This window comes from Microchirus variegatus, assembly GCF_963457635.1.
Source record: "Microchirus variegatus genome assembly, chromosome: 1".
Lineage (NCBI taxonomy): Eukaryota > Metazoa > Chordata > Actinopteri > Pleuronectiformes > Soleidae > Microchirus > Microchirus variegatus.
In genome coordinates, this window is record NC_139802.1 from 39,872,433 (window position 1) to 39,890,915 (window position 18,483).

At 39.1% G+C, this 18,483-nt stretch overlaps 1 protein-coding gene across 1 annotated transcript in view; it reads left to right on the forward strand.

Annotated features, from left to right (window-relative positions):
* Positions 1 to 1,203: 1,203 nt before the first annotated feature.
* ap3b1a (adaptor related protein complex 3 subunit beta 1a) overlaps positions 1,204 to 18,483 on the forward strand; it is a gene marked incomplete at its 5' end in the record, with an annotated part of 66,633 nt that continues 49,353 nt past the window's right edge. The window contains 6 exon segments of the mRNA XM_083891068.1: positions 1,204 to 1,331; positions 8,466 to 8,541; positions 8,626 to 8,700; positions 11,863 to 11,958; positions 12,895 to 13,055; positions 15,263 to 15,329. Coding sequence (XP_083747194.1) covers positions 1,204 to 1,331; positions 8,466 to 8,541; positions 8,626 to 8,700; positions 11,863 to 11,958; positions 12,895 to 13,055; positions 15,263 to 15,329 — 603 coding nt within the window.

An 18,483-nucleotide genomic window follows, 5' to 3' on the forward strand; every position in this document is an offset into this window, starting at 1 on the left:
CGGAAGTAAAGCCAGATGACGTTCGAGTTTTCATATCAAACGGTAAAAGCACTAAAATAATGATAATAATAATAATAATAACAATAATAATAATATATATATATATATTATGGAAGCCCATTTCCGCCAGTGTAAAAAAAAAGGATCCCACTATCTCAAAATAATAAGATAGTATCTCGAAATAATGAGATACTATCTTATAATAATGAGATGGTATCTCAATGTTTTGACTTAGTATCTCAAAATAATGACTTAGTATCTCAATATATTGACTTAGTATCTCAAAATAATCCGATACTATCTTGAGATACTATCTCAATATATTGAGTTAGTAGTTTAATATATTGACTTAGTATCTCAAAATAATGACTGTAATGTAAGTATAGTTTGGTCAGGATCACTATTAACTCTCAATTTGAAAATCTATATATTGAGATACTATCTCATTATATTGATACACTAAGTCAATATATTGAGATACTATCTCATTATTTTGAGATACTATCTCGTTATATTGTGATACTAAGTCAATATATTGAGATACAATCTCATTATATTGAGATACTAAGCCACTATTTTGAGATAGTGGGATCTTCTTTTTTTACACTGGCGGAAATAGGCTTCCATAATATATTTATATTATTTAAAAAAATAAATAAATATAAATTAAAAAAATATATATATTTTTTTCCTGACGTGACATGTCAAAACGGCCCATTGTGGAATCTATAATAATTTAAACCAGTTATTTGCATTGGACTACTGTATGTATAGGAAATATAATAACATGTTTACTAAGTAAAACAATAAATGTAACCCAGTCTAAAATTAATAGTAAGAGTAGATTACGCAATTTTCTGTTCACTTTCTCTGACAAGAGCGGTAATAACGTTGTTACTCCGGCAACAACGCAGGTCGGAGGTTTATTTTTTCAACCATAGAACTACAAAATCTAGACGAGCATTCCCTACAGCAGCCGCTGAACTCTGTGTTCTAGTTTTTACAGCTCTATGTAGTTGTGCGTGGCTGATGCCCTGTCATGTGACATCATCTGGTCCAACACTTCCGCTACTGCGTGTAAAAAGAAAAGTTCAGTGAAACCCGAGAAGTTTCTCTCTGCGGGAACCTTTAAAGCTACGAATACATTCTCGCGTTTATGAACACCGTGTAGCTCAGACGCGGACACGCTATTATTTCTCGAGAATGTCGACGGGGCCTTTGTACAACGACCAGGGAGGAGCGGAGACTGCGGTGGAAGCGGGGCAGGAGAGCACCCCGACCTCCTCCGGCGCCGGAGCTGCCTTCGGACTCTTCAGCACCGACTTCAAAAAGTAAGACAGGTCTATGTGTCTTCTGTCCACAGGTTTGCACACTTCACCCGCGCCAAACGTACACTGTTTCGGGGCAACTTTGTGAGGCTAAATCTCAGTGTGGCTCACTTTTCCAAACGAGGCCAGAGAAAGTCAACTGCCCCGCAGCATCAACAAACCAGGCAGCGATGGCGAATGTCTGTTAGCCGCTTGCTGTATGGTACGGTCGAATAACTAGCATAGTCATCAGAAATGACCATGTCTACCACAAACCGCTGTGTTGTTATAGCTAATCTCGGATTATCAATGCTCCCTCGTCGAAAATAAACCTATTACTACTCTCAAAGGAGACTACAACATTTATTTATTTACTATACACTTTTATTATTCTTGGCCCTTTGCTGACCCTATATGTAATTGACATGACTGAGCCCATGATCTCCAAATACTGAGGAATACTGTGGAGTTATAAAATAAATAGTTTGCAAATATTTTGACAGATATTGCAATTTAATCATGCAGATTTGACATTTTCCTTGCAGCCTAAGAACAATAATACCATATGATTTTCATCTGGACTTTAATGTGTGTTGTATTCTGCTGAACTTCACCAAAATGCTCTTTTGACACTTTCATTTATTCACCTTTTACTGCTTTATTCTCCACATGAGGGTCATGTGCCCTGCACACGTTGTCCTTCACAGGGCAACATAAAGACAAACAATCATCCACTTTCAAACTCACATGGGATTGGCAATGATATCTTAACCCTCATGTGGAGGATAAAGCAGTAGGAGATGAATGAATATTCAGTTTTTGCAGCCTACGGTGGCTTTGATGGCTCAAAACAAATGCAATAGCCCCAGCATGACTGCATTTTGTTGTGTGGAGCTGTCAGGGCCACCGTAGCAGCCCTAGCATACAGTACTCCGATAGATAATGAAGATTATCTAATGAAGTTAAAAAAACTATATATATATATATATATATATATTTGTTCATTTTTGAAACACTAAGGTTGGAGAAGGACATGAGAGCAGCCATGAGAGAACGCAAGAACATTTGAATTTGAAATTAGTACTGCCAGTGGCTGATACATGATGCAGATTTTTTCATTAGTTTAGAAACTAATAAAAAATTACTTATTTCATTTTTTTTTTTCTTAAAATACAGTCTCTACAGTTAGTAAGAATTGGCATAATTGACCCTATTAATTGTTTTGTATGATGGTAAATGTAGCATATTTGGGTTGTATTTGAACATTTCTGTTATTTTATACTCAAAAAGTGGTATATAAAAATGGTATTATAGCCTTGAGTCCATAGAAAGTTGTTGCACGTAATGAAATTCAGGAATATCACTTGCACATGTCTAATTTTCTTTATTTGCTCAAGTTAGTTGTGGTATTTTCCCTCTGGCCTGTGGTTCAGGAGGAGAACAGTTTGTGCAAAATGTGTGGAGTTTTCAGTTGAATGATAGTAAACTCAATTTGAAAAAAGGAAGACCTTTTAAAAGAAACTCATTCTTTTTGATGATACAAATCCTATAAAACGAGTAAATTCCACCCATTCCACATGGAAATTGTACAGCCGTTGTTTTTCCTCAGAAAACCAGAATCTGAAATAACATTTTAGCTTCAGGATGTGTGCTCACCACATTACTTTGTGGGATTAATGAGTAGACTTGTGTCCCATTAGGACCAGAAATGCTCATTGATCCATGTGGTTAACCGTTAGTTTATTATCATGGATGTTGAAAGCTCAGCCTGCAGGTGCACTGGACTCACCGCAGCATGCTTCACTGCAATGTACTCCTATATAGAGTAGCCATGGTTTTTCCCTATAAATTCCCTGTGTTTGTATATTTAGGTGTGCTGCTTTAATTTGTGTGAATTTTAAAACAAGTTCTGGTGAGCTTACCTTTAAACACTGTTTCCCTTTAAGCTTTACGACACAAGAGCCCAAACTTCAGTTAAAGCTACTTCTGTTTTATTACATGACACAAACCGTGTTTGCATAGTCGGCAAATTATTACTTGTGCAGATTCTGGCCTTTTCTTAGGGATTATCCAAAGCAGATAGCGGCTTTGAAATGCATTCTCTTGTTAGCCAAGCTTTAATATCATACTGCCCATGTTTGAAGATGGGGGAAAAAAAACTTCACTTACATATTCAGAGTTTGAGCCTATTAGAATTTGTCCAATTTCTGATTGATCAATCAATCAATCAAGGAAATAATCAACAGATTAAATGATAAAGAACATAATCCTTAGTTGCAACTAGTCGTTAGTTTCCAATATGAAGCTTCATGAATGTCCAAGGCTTCTGTCAGCATGGCGTGCTCATGTGTTTGTGAGGACACTAGAGGGCAGTCAATCATCAGTCTGAACGTCCTTTTGCGTTTTGTAATCTCTTGTAAAATCAGTGACCTGTATGTTGGCTCAGCTGGCTTGGTTTAACGTTGTCTTTGTGTGTTCGGGTCTACACACCACACCACATCCTCAGAGGTAACCCTTGAGTGTAGTGAGTTGGTCGGTCAGTTTTTAAACACTGATTGTAACGGGAAATACATACATTTTTTTTGTGGCTTCTCAGAACAAAACCTTTTGTTGCTGTGAAATTTAAGATGTTAATAACCTTCTTTTGCCCGTGCTAGGAGAAAGAAACCCTAAGCTGCCTCACATGACCATTTACCCAATATGGCAGTGCTCTGTCTTTTTTTTTTTTTACCTCCAGGCCAAGCTGGTAGACCACATAGAGAATACAAGGAGCATGAATGATGCTTCTGTCTCACACAATATCCCTGCCTGTGTCTCTACATGTGACATGACACTACAAGTATCTCACATTCGTCAGCATTTATACTACTCACAAAAAGTTAGGGATGTTTGGATTTGGATTACATTTCAGGATGTGCATAAAATGCACTATAACCTTTACAGGTGAACTTAAGTGAACCTTCTCTAAACTTTTTCAGTACTTATTGAATAACATGCTGTTCTCTTACAGGGTGATAAAACTGCAAAAATCACAACAACTGATTGATGTAGTGGTTCAATTTTTATTGAGCCACTAAAAGTTCTGGGTCAATGACAATTTGCTATTCAAACAATCCTCTTCATCATGATGTTCACATTTTGACATCATGAGACCAAGACAACACTTGATCTAGGTATTGAGACATTGAACTTCAAACTTATCGCTCATTTATCGTTATCGAGGTGAGCTGCTCAATAGATCGTGATATTGATTTGAGGCCATATCACCCAGCCCTAGTAGAATATCACTGTAGCATGAACTTTTCATCGGGATATTCTTGGCAAATATCCCTATGATGATCATCATAATGTTCAAATCATGAGACCAAGACAACACTTTAAAATTGATCAAGTTATTTAGGCATTGAGATGTTAGCTCTTGTTTGGTATGACATTACCGTTGCATCCTTCTTAATGACCTGCTTTCATGGTAGAATATCGCCGTTACGTGAACTTTCCATAGGCATATTCTTGCCGAATATCCCTAACTTTTTGTTATACTGGTCCTTATATTGTGTAAGGCGACTTGTTCATTAACGTTAGTTAAGTTACTGAATACGCCGCTGATGATTGTTGTAGTAATCACCGATTGTTGTTTGGATTTCGTGTGATATTGTTCGAATTCGGCTGGTCCTGGGCTGGTTTTGGTAACTCTCAAAGTAATTAAAGATTGAAGCATGAGAATCACAATAGTTCACTTATTTACCCCAACCACCATCTCTTCCCTCTGGGTCTATTTGACTGTAGTGTTTCTTGGCAATGATCTGCAAATGAATAAGCCAGTCAGGCATAACATCGTATTAATGAGAAGGGACTTGTTATCAATTTACCGACTTGTTTACTGTAAAATTAAGCTGTAAAATCCATCTATGACCTTCTGGCTTTGTTAACAAATAGCAGTCAATAACAAAATGACGGCACAGTGATGGGATGTCAAGTAACTGTTGGCTGATGTAACTCGCAGCCACAAGGTGGCACTACTGTCTGCAGTTCATTCATCCTTTACACCACGCTTGACTTAAATAGCTGAGTATGACAGCCATCTAGTGAAAGTTATTGGGTAGTTTTTATTGCAAAAAACTAAAACACACTAATACATTTCAAATCTTCCCCCAGTGTGCGGTGAAATACAGAGCTGCAGTCACCACAACTGTGTGTTTCCATTCATTGTCCTCAGTTACCCACAAGAGTAGATGGATGCACATGTGGCCTGTTTATGACCGATATTAATAAGAAAACTGCCATAGGTAAATGTATCTAATAATGTGAGCAGTGTTGCAGAAAAGATGAATTAAAGCTAATGATCGGCCATGTGTGATGATATTTGTGTTTAGGCATTAGCTGTGGTTAATGTGGTGTCTCTTTCCAGCAGCCATTTAATTTGTTTTCCTCGTTCAGTAATTTAGCATTAACCTTAAAAAAGGACTGTGCGAGTAAAGAATGATGATTTTAAATGTCATCGCTGGAAGAAGATTTCTCATCTTAAAGCAACAAGATGCTACTTTATTCCTGGAGGATGCTCCGTCTCTGTAGCAAACATGCCACGATGAAAGCAGATCTAGTGTTTCCAATGACATTTTAATGAACTAACTAGCTTTTGGGCTTGCTGAGTCCGAGTTTGGCAGTTTGAATCCCAACAATTAAGTCAATGGGCAGCCATGGATCAGTGGTAGAGTAGGTCATCTTCCAACCAGAAGGTCAGGGTTCCAAATGCTGTGGCACATATCCCCAAATTGCTCATGGTGGCCGTGCCAGCAGTGAGTAAATGGGTTTCATAGATGAGTGATAGAAAGAATGGGCATAAAGCAGGATGTTGTGGTAAATCAGTGCAACTTTAGCACCTGTTTTTTGATGTAGTATTTCTATTTGTCCTTGTTCTTACATTCTTAGAAATAAAAGTGAACCATATAATTATAATATTCGGCTTGTCCTCACAGGAGAACCTTTTCGGAGGGTTCCACCAAGAACCCCTTTGAAACCCTTTATTCAGGAAAGGGGTTTTAAAGGGTTCTCTGGATCAAAATGGTTCTTACAGCCCTTGTAGAAGGACCCTTTTGGAACCCTTATTTCTAAGAGTGTAGCTCGGAATATTTTACACTAACTGCAGGCGACTGACCATGAGGGAAATCATGTACCATCAACTAGGCTTTCCACTTTCATGGTTTTAGGGAAAGTATGATATTATGTCTTGTATAATGTAGAGATCTATTTTTGTCCCTAATACTACACCATGACATTAATTGTGTGATCGGCTTGTGATTCATATCAGTCATTTCCTTGGAAAGAATGGAAAGTATGGGAAGCTAATTCTGCCCCTTCTAAGTCCTGATGTACCGTTCACATGTTCAGGGTGATTTGGTGACATTCAACCTTGTATTGTTATGTTTTAGGTGGGTCTGTCCTGTAGGCCCCGTCAGCTACACTTGGCACCGCATGTGCTCTCGGTGGTGTTGAGCTAACATGGATTACAGTGCAGTGGAAGTGATGAAAAGTAGATCTGTGTTTACCCACCATTGTAGATAAGGCCCTCCTTTTTCCCCTAGAGGGAAGTGACCACCCACACACACACACACACACACACACACACACACACACACACACAGAGGCAGAGTCGCATACACAGCCTGAGGGATAGAGGTAAATGAACATGTATATGAAGACAGGAGTAACGGGTTAATGTGACTGAACCATAGCTGAAGGCACTGTTAGTTCCACCAGGGTCATGGACTTAAAGAGAAGGAGAGACGTTCTACCCCGAGTGAGAGGGCTCTTCCTTCAACTGTGAGGATGACTTGCCATTGGTGAGCTGGCCAGGACGTCTTGTGACTCCTTTTGCCCAAGAGAAGAGGAACGGAGTAGTGAATGACAGACACAAAGAACTTTGTTTTTCCAAAGTTCCCAGCTGTGACGGTCCTGAACGCCAACAAGATTGGAAAACAACTACATATATAAATAGAGCTAAGGGAGCAGAGCATACAGCCCGAGGAAAACCTATTACCACAGCTCTGCCTTCACTCCTGAGTTGGACGGAAATACAGTCAGTTGGGTTGGAGACGTGCTGGTTGTTGGTAGTTGGAAAGCCGGGATGGATGGCGGGTACTTTTTGCGCACGGAGGCTGCGGGAGCCATGCGGACAGTGATGGTGTCTGCCGAGAACTTGCAGCTCAGTCTGAAGACTGAACCGAGTCAAGAAGAACAGGCCCTCACGCAGAGCAACAGGAGTCCAAAGGATGCAGACAAAGTCGGGTACTGTAGTAAAAATCACACACACACACCACTCGTGTAAACCTGAGGACGATGCTCAACTGTCTGTGGACGATAGTGTAGTGAAGTTTGCGATGTCTTTCAAAAGAAGACAATGGAAAAAGTGAAAACGACATCTCATTAATATCCATTGTTTAGGGTGTAGATACTTTGAAATACTTCAGTTGTTGCAGATGGGTTGTATTACATACTGTATGCGTTTAAATTTAGTAAGCCACAAAATATAATATAATAAGTGTTTGTGCATGTTTATATTGGGCTGCCCGAGCCGATACACTCCCAAATCTCCCAAGGTTGACAACTGATTAAAACAAAAATCCTGATTCCGGACGTGGCTCCATATCGCCTCCAAAAATCTAATAATTTCCAGGGCCACAACCTTCATCCCCAGAAAATTTCATTTAAAAAACACCCTTGGTGGACAGAACATTCCTGATGTGACCATGAATGTCTGCCTCACATTTCTGTCCGAGCGTTACGTCTTGCAGTGTCACTTCTCGAACAAAAAACCCCGCTGTGAAGCCTCACAATGACACCGTGTGAATGTGACAGCATTAGCAACACCCGTGGAATGAGCATTGTCACCGTCACATGAGAGCGTAGCAAATTCGGGCAGAAACTTGCCGTTTGCGTCGAGCGTCAATGTGCCGTTGACTCCTATGGCGCCATAGGGGCCACGGTGTGACCCTGTAATCTGTGAAGCTTACACAGATGTGGCAGACACGCAGCTTTCACACTACCTTTGGTCGAGCTCGAACTTCTAAAACTGATTAGTCAAGTCACCTCTGCAGACGAGGGTCATGTTCTCTGACCATAACAAGACCAATGATTTTTGTTGTTGTTGTGTGTCCTCAGGAATGAAGACCTTAAAGAGATGTTGGAGAGCAGCAAGGAGTCGCTCAAACTGGAGGCCATGAAGAGGATTGTTGGGGTGAGTGTGTCATATAGGGTGACACACACACACACATTAGTACCAGTGCATAAGATGGTTCATAACTGCTTGGTGTATTTACAGCTCATCGCCAAAGGGAAAAATGCATCGGAGCTGTTTCCTGCTGTTGTGAAGAACGTCGCGAACAAGAACATAGAGGTATGACATTTATTACAATCGCTCACTCACAATATCCCATGACAGAACATCAATTTTTTTTTGTTTTTTTTTTAAATCACCACCACTGACCATTATGATTCACTGAGATATTGTGCAACCGAGCACATGAGTTGTCTGTATGATGTCAAAAAGACGGAAATTCTTCCTACACAACAGAAGTGGGCTCATGTTAAAATGCCATTCATTTTTCTGTGGAAAAATAAGCTTACTTCTCACTTAGATTTATAACATGAGTTAACATTTTCCTGTGGAGTTAATGGTCTCAATCGCTAGTTTCATGTCTTCTCCGATTGAACATGTCAGTTTTTTTTAAATGATGTTCGCATTTAGAGGAAAATAAATGATAAATCGCACCACATACACCAGTGTGAGTGTCGTGCAGTAGGAGCCTGGTGGCATCCGTTTGTCAAAAATCAACATGGCGCCGGCCCAAACGCAATTCTAGAGGCTTCGAAACAAGAGTTCACGTTCTTATAGGTTGTCACTAATACAGGGCAATTTATCAATATAATATCAATATTGTGACATGGGACAAGGTATGGCCTTAGATTTGGAATATTGGCATATTGTGATAAGGTAATTTGCGATGACTTTTCCTGGTTTTAAAGGCTGTTGCATTTATAACCAAGATATTTATTATATTGAATAGATTAGTGAAATACACTAAATCCATCCATCTTCTCCATCTGTATATGTATGTGTGTATATATGTGTATATATATGTATATGTGTGCATATATGGAGAACACGAAGACAGGTAAATACTTGAAAAATCCCAAGAAATATACCAGGTATCATCTGAAATGAAAGTGTAATACAAACTCTATCATATAGAGTAGACATTTTATTTTAGAGTGTATTTACTCTGTGTTGTCACTCTCCTTTTGAGAAGCAGGAACATCTCAAAAGAAAACTTTTCACGAGCCCAGAAAAACAATCTCTGCGCAGCTTTATATCCCCACATATTTCGTAAAATATCGGGATGTAGCCTAAAAATATTATTATTCATAAGCCATATCGCCCCGCCTTAGCTAGCCTTATTTGTGAATAATTGTTGAGTTGTGGCCTGTGATTCAAATTTCCCCCCTTATCAACGTGAAAGTAGAATAACTATTTTTTTGCAAATCAGTAACCGTTGCAGCAGCGACAGCAAAAAAAAAAACCAAGATGCTGCAAGACACAATGAGCCTTTGTAAATGCAATTTCTGCTCCTCTCAATCATGTCGACCGTGAGCCAGTCTTGTCACACTAGTCAAGTGAATGACCAAAACACTAAGCAATAGCTCAAGAGGGGTTCCCATGCCCAGAGCCTGTGAATATTGATTAGCAGCAGCAGCAGAATAATCAGGTAGCATTTGGGGCAGCATGTGAGCATGGGGCCTGAAAGCGGGCGCTGTGTGCAAGGCATGCAGCCGAGGCAGCTCGTGGCAGGGTAGGGGGAGCAGGTGGGTGGATGTAATTGGCAGAAGAGAGCCCGCGCTCACGTCTCCTCTCCCCCCACCTCATAAACACCAGCTGCTGAGGTAGAGTGAGGTCTTAGGCGATGTTTTCTCCCTTTCCCGTCTCTCTAGGTTTCGTTTCCTCGCTCTTTCGCTCGCTCTCTCCTCACCTTTCGGCCCATCTCGCTAAAAATGGCCTCTTCCCTTGTTCCTGGCCTCGCCTTCACTTTTCTCCTCATCACCGTGAGCTAACATTGATCCCCCCCCCCCCCCGCTAAATAGAAAGCAGCCCAAGAGTGTAGCTACACTTTATTGACGGCGTTGACGTGATTTAATAGCGATGTCCTTCATTTTCTCCGATAATTGCCGCACTTCATTTTCGACGCCGCCGCCATCTGACGTGAATTAATATTTTATCACGCCTCTGAATATTCTTCTACTCCACATTAAGTCGCAAGTAGAGAAATTATGGGGGGAACAATTACATAAAGTAAAATTTGATTTTGTGCAAATTTCACTTGCAAAGCATTTAATCGCCCACTTAACATTTGAAAATGAAATCAGTTCAGCACTTTGTGTTCATAGGAACCAGATTCTGGAGGCCAGATTGGTGGTGTCTCCTTTTTATAGTGAGTAATGCCATTAATCCCCCTCAGTAATGACCGAAATGATGACGGAGAACTGTGGTGCACTGCTGCAGGTCAATACTCACTGTTTTAGAGAGCATGGTGCTGATTACTGAATGAAGCTATTGGTGAGCGCACCTAAACTGTAACCTTGCCCCCGACCTCAGCCTTAAATCAGCTCTCAAATTAAATTACAAAAATTCCCACCAGTAAGAGATTGATTCAAACTATCCCCCCCCTCCCCCCTCATAGTTCTTCACACTCTTTAACTCCACAGCCTTACAGACAGCTCTGTTTATTCCCCCCCCTGAATAGTTGATGCGAATCAACGGCGGAGCAACCTTTTTGGCCTCCACTTCAACTTGTCAGAGAGTGGGACAAATATTGTCTCAGGCCTTCCTGCGAGAAAAGAGTGGAAGCCCGAACAGCAGAGCAGCGGGGTGCAGATACATTCACCGCCAATTCTGAAATAACACTAGATTGAGTCTGCAGCGAGTGATATAAAGACAGGAAAACTTTCTGCATCATGGCTGATGCTTTTCTGCTTTTTTTTTGGAAAAATAACTTCAAATTTCCTCTCGAAAAACAAGCGAAAATGAGACTTCCTTTGCTGCTGATTATTGTTCCTTTTAATCTCTTTCCTTCATCTTTTACTGGGTTTGTTGTTGTTGCAGAGGAATTCAATAACAATATACTGTACATCACAATATAATGTCTTCAATATCAATATAAGGTGCAATTTATATGGCTTCATGCACTGTGTAAACACACTTTGAGACACAACACACTGTCATTTTTCAAACACAAGAAGTTTGAAGAACGACAGTGAACTGGTTCATTCTTCCCTAACTAAGAAACTTATCTTAATCTTATATTATATGACACTTTGATAATGTTTTTGGCCACGTTGCCCAGCCCGACAGGATGTTCTAACATCCTGGAAATATAAAAAAAAAAAACAACTCAAGTTTCAGAACACACATCTGGTCTTCCAGGTTGATTTCCCCGTATGCTGCATTAATTCACTCCTACAGCTGCTTCACTTGATTGCTTTGTGATTTAATTGTCCTTCGCAGCTTAAGAAACTCGTGTACGTCTACCTGGTGAGGTACGCAGAGGAGCAGCAGGACCTGGCTTTGCTGTCCATCAGCACCTTCCAGCGGGCCCTGAAGGTAACCTTTCAATTTCTTCTATTTTTACTGTAATGTTTTGACCAGATGAGTCGCCAAGAAACTTTTGAAATGGACTATTACTGATCACTTTTAGTGGCTTGTGTGTTGGGTTTGAACCTTTACTTAAATTTAAACTAGAGAATTAGGTTAATCTGTATTTTGACTGTTTTTTGAATAATGATTTTATGACTTAACTTATTATTTAACACAGGTTTAGACATTTTTGTTTTCAGATAAATAATGTGGCTAAATGCACTTGGACTTTAGTTTTTCCATCCAAAAACATTGTTTGACAAAGTTGTATTTATTTATGTATTTAAAGGTACAGTGTGTAAAATTCAGCAACATGTATTGAAGTTGCCTGTTGCAGCTGAATGTCCCTTAACTCACCCTTCTCTTCTAAGTGTGTCAGAGAACCTATGTAGCCTTCAGTTACCATCAAAATAGATATTTATATTATAGATATTTTGTTTATTCATTGTGGGCTATTGTAAAAAAAGGTCCAAAATGGCTGCCTCCGTAGAGCTTACCCTGCCCCTAAAGATTAAATAATTATTTTATTTATTTATTTATTTATCTGTTTATTTATTTATTTAATTAATTATTATTAATTTTTTTTTTATTAAATTATTATTTTATTAATTAATTAATTAATTAATTTATTTATTTATTTATTTATAATAATAATAATTGATTGTACATTCATTAAAAAAGATGATTCATTTCTGTTAAATTAAAATAATTTGACATAGTTTACACACTGGACCTACATGAATTAAGTACTCTGTCTATATTTATTCAAATTAATCAAATTTGTCTATAATTTATTATTAATAAACTGTTATATTTTGTCAGCCTCAGCATTGACCATAGAAAAACTCACATCACTCGACTTATAGAAAACCTTGTCTGACTGGTTTAATTTCTTCGTGGCAGGACCCAAACCAGTTCATCCGGGCCAGTGCTCTGAGGGTTTTGTCCAGTATCCGTGTGCCCATAATTGTTCCCATCATGATGCTGGCCATCAAGGAAGCTGCAGCTGACCTTTCCCCGTATGTCAGGAAGACCTCAGCCCATGCTATCCAGAAGCTCTATAGGTACAGTTCTCATTCAGTCCAACTACTGTCCTTTTCCCAGTGTACAAACACTAACAGGAAATCGATTTATGAAGTGTGTCTGCCTCCACTCCACCAGGGAGTGATATGCCACCTTTCAGGAATTAGGGTATTGTTGTTTTTTTAATACTATACAGTATTAGGCAGTTTCCAGTTTTGCTTGCCGCTAGTTGTTAGCATGTTGAGTGCCGTTGAAAGCACATGGATTTGGATATTTTTAGATTGGTTTCATCATGCCTCTTTGGTATTTGGAAATAAACCAATATTAATTAGATACTCCCCTCCCTGTCAATACCTGACTCATCACTTTTTTTTTTTTAAAATTGCGGCAGAATCAAATGATGTGGACACTGTCTTTCAAAAGCTAGATCTGCAGTGTAAATACAGCCTTATTCTTCTTTGTCCTGGCGTCTTCTATTATTGACATGTTTAATCTCAGGGTGGGATCAGTGACTCATGCGTATATTATTCCAGCCATCTCGAGTCAGACTCTGGTCCAACTGAAGGTGTACATGCAGTAGTAGCTCCATTTCCAATTGCATTATTTAGGTCTATTAGTCAAACTTTGAGATATTCAATTAAGACAATTAACATGCTTATATATGTTTTAAATTATTATTTTTTTCTTTCTAATATCACGTAAAAGTACCGTATTGTTATCTGATCTGGCTCTCCATCCCACTTCATTCTTGAGCAGTGAACTGAGTAGCTGTGACACCCAACGTTGAGTAATGTTGACATAAAGGGTTTTGCCTCGCTTTTGTTTTCCTTTTATCAGCGGAGTCTTACTGAAAGTGGCATACTTGATTCAATCATAAATGTCAGCAGAAAACTGGGACTGTGTCTGAGATCGCAGTGGTTTACTATGAATGTTCTACCTCTGTAGTTGTTGTGTACCATTTCACTTGACCGTCTGAACGGTGAGTGTAAAAATCATGCTCTTTAAAATATAACTTCAAAGACGAACAATTTAACACAGGATTTGAAAACCTAAGGCACTCTTGTGTTGTGGAAAAGTTAAAAAAGTCTTTAAATAAAAGATTTTGTGCCTGCAAACTGAAGTCTTCATTAGGACGACGATCCAGAATTGATGTGCAAACATGACAAAGATTAATTAGAAAAACACATCTTGTTATAAAACCAGGTTCAAGTAACAAACATCGGGGAAAAAAAAAATATTCAAAAATAATTTGTCATGTCATCGCTGGTTAATTTAATTAGTATGTTGATTATTTCCTTCATTAACCGATTCATAATTTTTTTTCTGTAACATAGTGAAAGCTGGCCACTGCTTAGAGCAGGTTTTTTTTGTGTGTGTGTGTGTGTGGGGGTGTGTGTGTGTGTGTGTTGACATACTTTTCACAGGTTTGACAAATATTGAATGACTGGTTTGTCGTGCATCTGGTTACCACACGTTTAACAACATTAAGAGGCTGTAACTAACTCTGAGACGAGGTCCATTAAAAGTGGCAATATGACCTCAGACATGTGACATCATGTGATCTGTGTGTAGAATTTAAACAAAACCTGAAAAGATGCGTGTATATGTATATATACTGTATATATGTGTATATGTATACAAATACATTTTCTATATATGTATGTATATACATACATATATAAAATATATATGTGTATACATATATATATATGTATACATTTTATATGTATATGTATATATATGTATGTATATATGTGCATATATGTATGTATGTATATATATATATATATATAACATGTATATATGTGTATATATATATATATGTGTGTGTTTGTATATGTATGTTTATATGTGTAAATATGTATGTATATGTACATATATATGTATATACATATATATAAAGCTATATATATAGTATTAAAAAACAATAGCATAATTCCTGAGGTCGAAGAATGTCTAAAGGATCCATGAAAGCACCAAATTATCAACAGTTATGATCAGCTTCAACTGAAAAAGTTTGGATTTTCTCTTCAGAATATGTTGCACAGGAGATAGTGAATGAGCGATTAACACGCGCAACCTCAGTCGGAGAATAAAACTTATTGCGCATAGAGACAGAGATTGAATCTGCATTCCGAGCACACGGCGACGACATGATTTAATTTGTAAGTCCATCAAGTTTTCCTATTATGTGAATAATTACCGTTCGCTTTGTTGACATGCATTCATTTCTCTCCTGTGTCTTTAGTCTGGATCCGGACCAGAAGGAGCACTTGATTGAAGTGATCGAGAAACTGTTGAAAGATAAAAGCACAGTAAGTACACACTGAGCTGCTGTACAGTACATTTCCCCATGTAGGAGCACGCAGACCACTGGAGGGCGCCCCAGTCAAATGATTCCCCCCTTAGCTCTTCATCCCACAGCTCATTCGGCAATGCCATGGTTTGTTAACACCCACTTAAACCCACACATCTTCAGATGCTCCTTGTTAAGTGTCCATTTGGAAGGAATTTTCTCACTGATGTTAGTGTCGGCTTAATTTTCTCAAAGGCTAACTTCTCTTTCTTTTTTTTTGGGACTGTAACACAGTCAGAATCCCACATACTCTGTTTAGGCCTGTCAGAGACACGATGTGGTGGCAGCCTTCATTTTTGGAGGTCACAGTATAAAGTAAGGCCGCTAAAAAGCAAATATCACATGTTTAGATGCCGGCTAATGCAGAATGCAGAGTGCGTTAGGCACGTGTGCGAGTCATGCACGGTTTGCCGTAATCGTGTATTCATAACGTATACCTATCATTATACAAACAAAAACGAAGCAGCTTTAAGCCAAGGGGGGGATGGAAAGCCCACTACCAGATGCATAGCATATTTAGCCCCAGACGCTAACGAAGACAGATGACTTCTCCCCGTTGGAGCCCGCACTGTGAGTCTGGGGACAGAGAGAGGGCACTATCATCACACAGATGCACAAGCATGCACTGATGAATAGGGGGAAAACCTAAACATAGTGGATGTATAATAGCGATCCAAGCCGTGTTTGTGATATTAGCACAGAGCTACTGTATGTAGTAATCGGTAGTCCCACAACAATACACAGTATTCCTGCAGTTCTCTGCAAAAGTATGTGACGTACTCCTGTTTTTTTCTCTTATGTTGCTTATTACACCTTCATACACATACATTCATTTCAACATTAGCTGAATTCACAGTGTGGAATAGCTGTTATATTCCAGTTGGTAATTATTGTAGTAGTAGTAATTATTAGTAATAGTTTGACAAGGCTACTTACCAGGTAGGGATAAAAAAGTGCTTTTAGCAATTGCTAGCATCATGGAAAACTTAAAAGGCAGTGTATTTATCATTGGACGTGGACCTTTTTTTAAGATCTATAATGAAAATCACTCTGTAATGGAATTGTTTAGAGATTGATGGGTTGGTTACTTTTATGCACCAGTTAAAGTATTTTTACGTTCCGACACTTCTTTAAGATGCTGCATTAGTTGTCGATGGTGTTTTGTTGTAATAGGCATTTATTTCTTTATTTACATTTGCCAACTTTTCTTAAAATAACAGTGGCAGCCTTTTTGTCAATACGAGTTAAACAGTTTCCTTTTGAAGATGACTTCAGTCACCCGCACAAAGCTCCACTAATGCTTAACAGATGGTTTATTAAACCAGTCTAAGACACTCCATCAAGTGTCTTAGAAAAAACATCGGAATGCAAAATACAGCCACCCTGGATTAATAAGGATTAAATGACAGGAAATATGAGGAATTATTTTATTAATTACTGCTTCCTTTGTCTGCTACACTCTTATAAATTAAATAAAAGTGCTAAGTAAAACCATATAAGATTCTTCGGCTTGTCCTCATAGGAGAACCCTTTTTGGCTCAAGGTAGAACCTTTTTATAAAGGTTCCACCAGGAACCCTTTTAAAACTCTTTATTCAGTTTTAAAAGGGTTCTCTGGATCAAAATGGTTCTTACTGGAACCGTTAGTGTTACCAAGAACCCTTAAAAAACCCTTATCTCCGGTAAAGGGTTTTTCCAGAAGCAAATGGTTCCAGGTAGAACCTTTTGGAACCCTTTTTTCTAAGAGTGTATAACATGTCTAAAAATATTTTCTCAACTCATAACACTAGTGTAGTTGTTTCCGGCTTAAAACCGACAACTTTTTGCTCCTGTAGTTTAACTCCAAACCAGTGAAACCCTGTGCAACTGCTCTTTAGCTAATGTCACTATGCTTCCTGTTAATGAAGGAAACATTTGCTTATTGCTCCAGGCTGCAGCGGCGTTGTCCGGGCCTCCTGACATTTACCTTTACAGATGTGCACGTTTCGGTTAAACGGCTGTGACACGTGGGATCCTGCTTATGGGCAGGATGGTTTAAAGAGAAAATGGGAAGGCCTGATGACAGAGACAACATAGGAGTTTGTGCAGCTGTTTTACTGTGATGGATCTATTATCCAGCCATTACAAGATAAATGATCGATCCCTCCCTCGCTCCCCCCCCCCCCCGTGTGCCTTCTGCAAAATTGAAATGAGAACAGGCAGGGGGGGCAGCGGGGTACTATGATTAGGGGCTAGGTGAGACGCCCATTAATTTAAGAGTAAAAGGAGGGAGAGGGACGAGTGCGGGAGAAGAGCGAGCGCGGGGAGGATAGGCCAGCCCGACACGGGGCCATCAATCAAAAAGGCGCACGTTGTCTCTCGCGTGATGACCCAGCACTCTCTGCCTCTCTGGCACCCTAATTAGAATTCATAGCAAAATAGATGCAAGGAAACGGTTTGGGCCCTTCATAATTTTATAGGAAATTTATTGTTATTAGAAGAACCATTTGCTTAGTGTGATTTTTCCATTACCGGCTTGTCACGCAGGGTAGATAATATGGTCGTGGGTGGTGGTGGAAGGAGGAGGAGGTGTATGAACTCCATAGATTGGGGTGTCAGTTTTGTTGATGGTGCATGTACCTTGGAGCTGTGTCTAATGGGGGAAGTTGGTAGAGAATGCACAAAGCCTTGCATTGGGATCCACGTTCTCAGCGATAGTGTTGCCTATAATGGGCTCAGAGACGTGAGAAGGTCTATGGAGAACGCCAGGTGAGAACGAAGCCCGCATACGATAATTTCCTATGCCTATGTTGTATCCGTTAAATTTTTTGCTTTTTGAAATTACTTGAATATCCATCAACAAGGCTCTTCTTATTTTTAATAGATAGTATATTTTGTTTATTTAAAAGGTCCCATATTGTCCAAAATCAACTTTTTAATCACCTAAATCCATATATTTGGGACTCTGGAGGCGCTATTAGTTGGCAAAAAAGGTGAAAAAAGATGACTCACTCATGTTTTTGTGGTCCTCTAAGTGCAGGAGATAAAACACATGTTCTATTCTTGGCTCCACAGGGCAGCACAGAGTTCTACACAAACTTCCAGCTTCAAAGGATTTATCTGTCCAGTGGATAA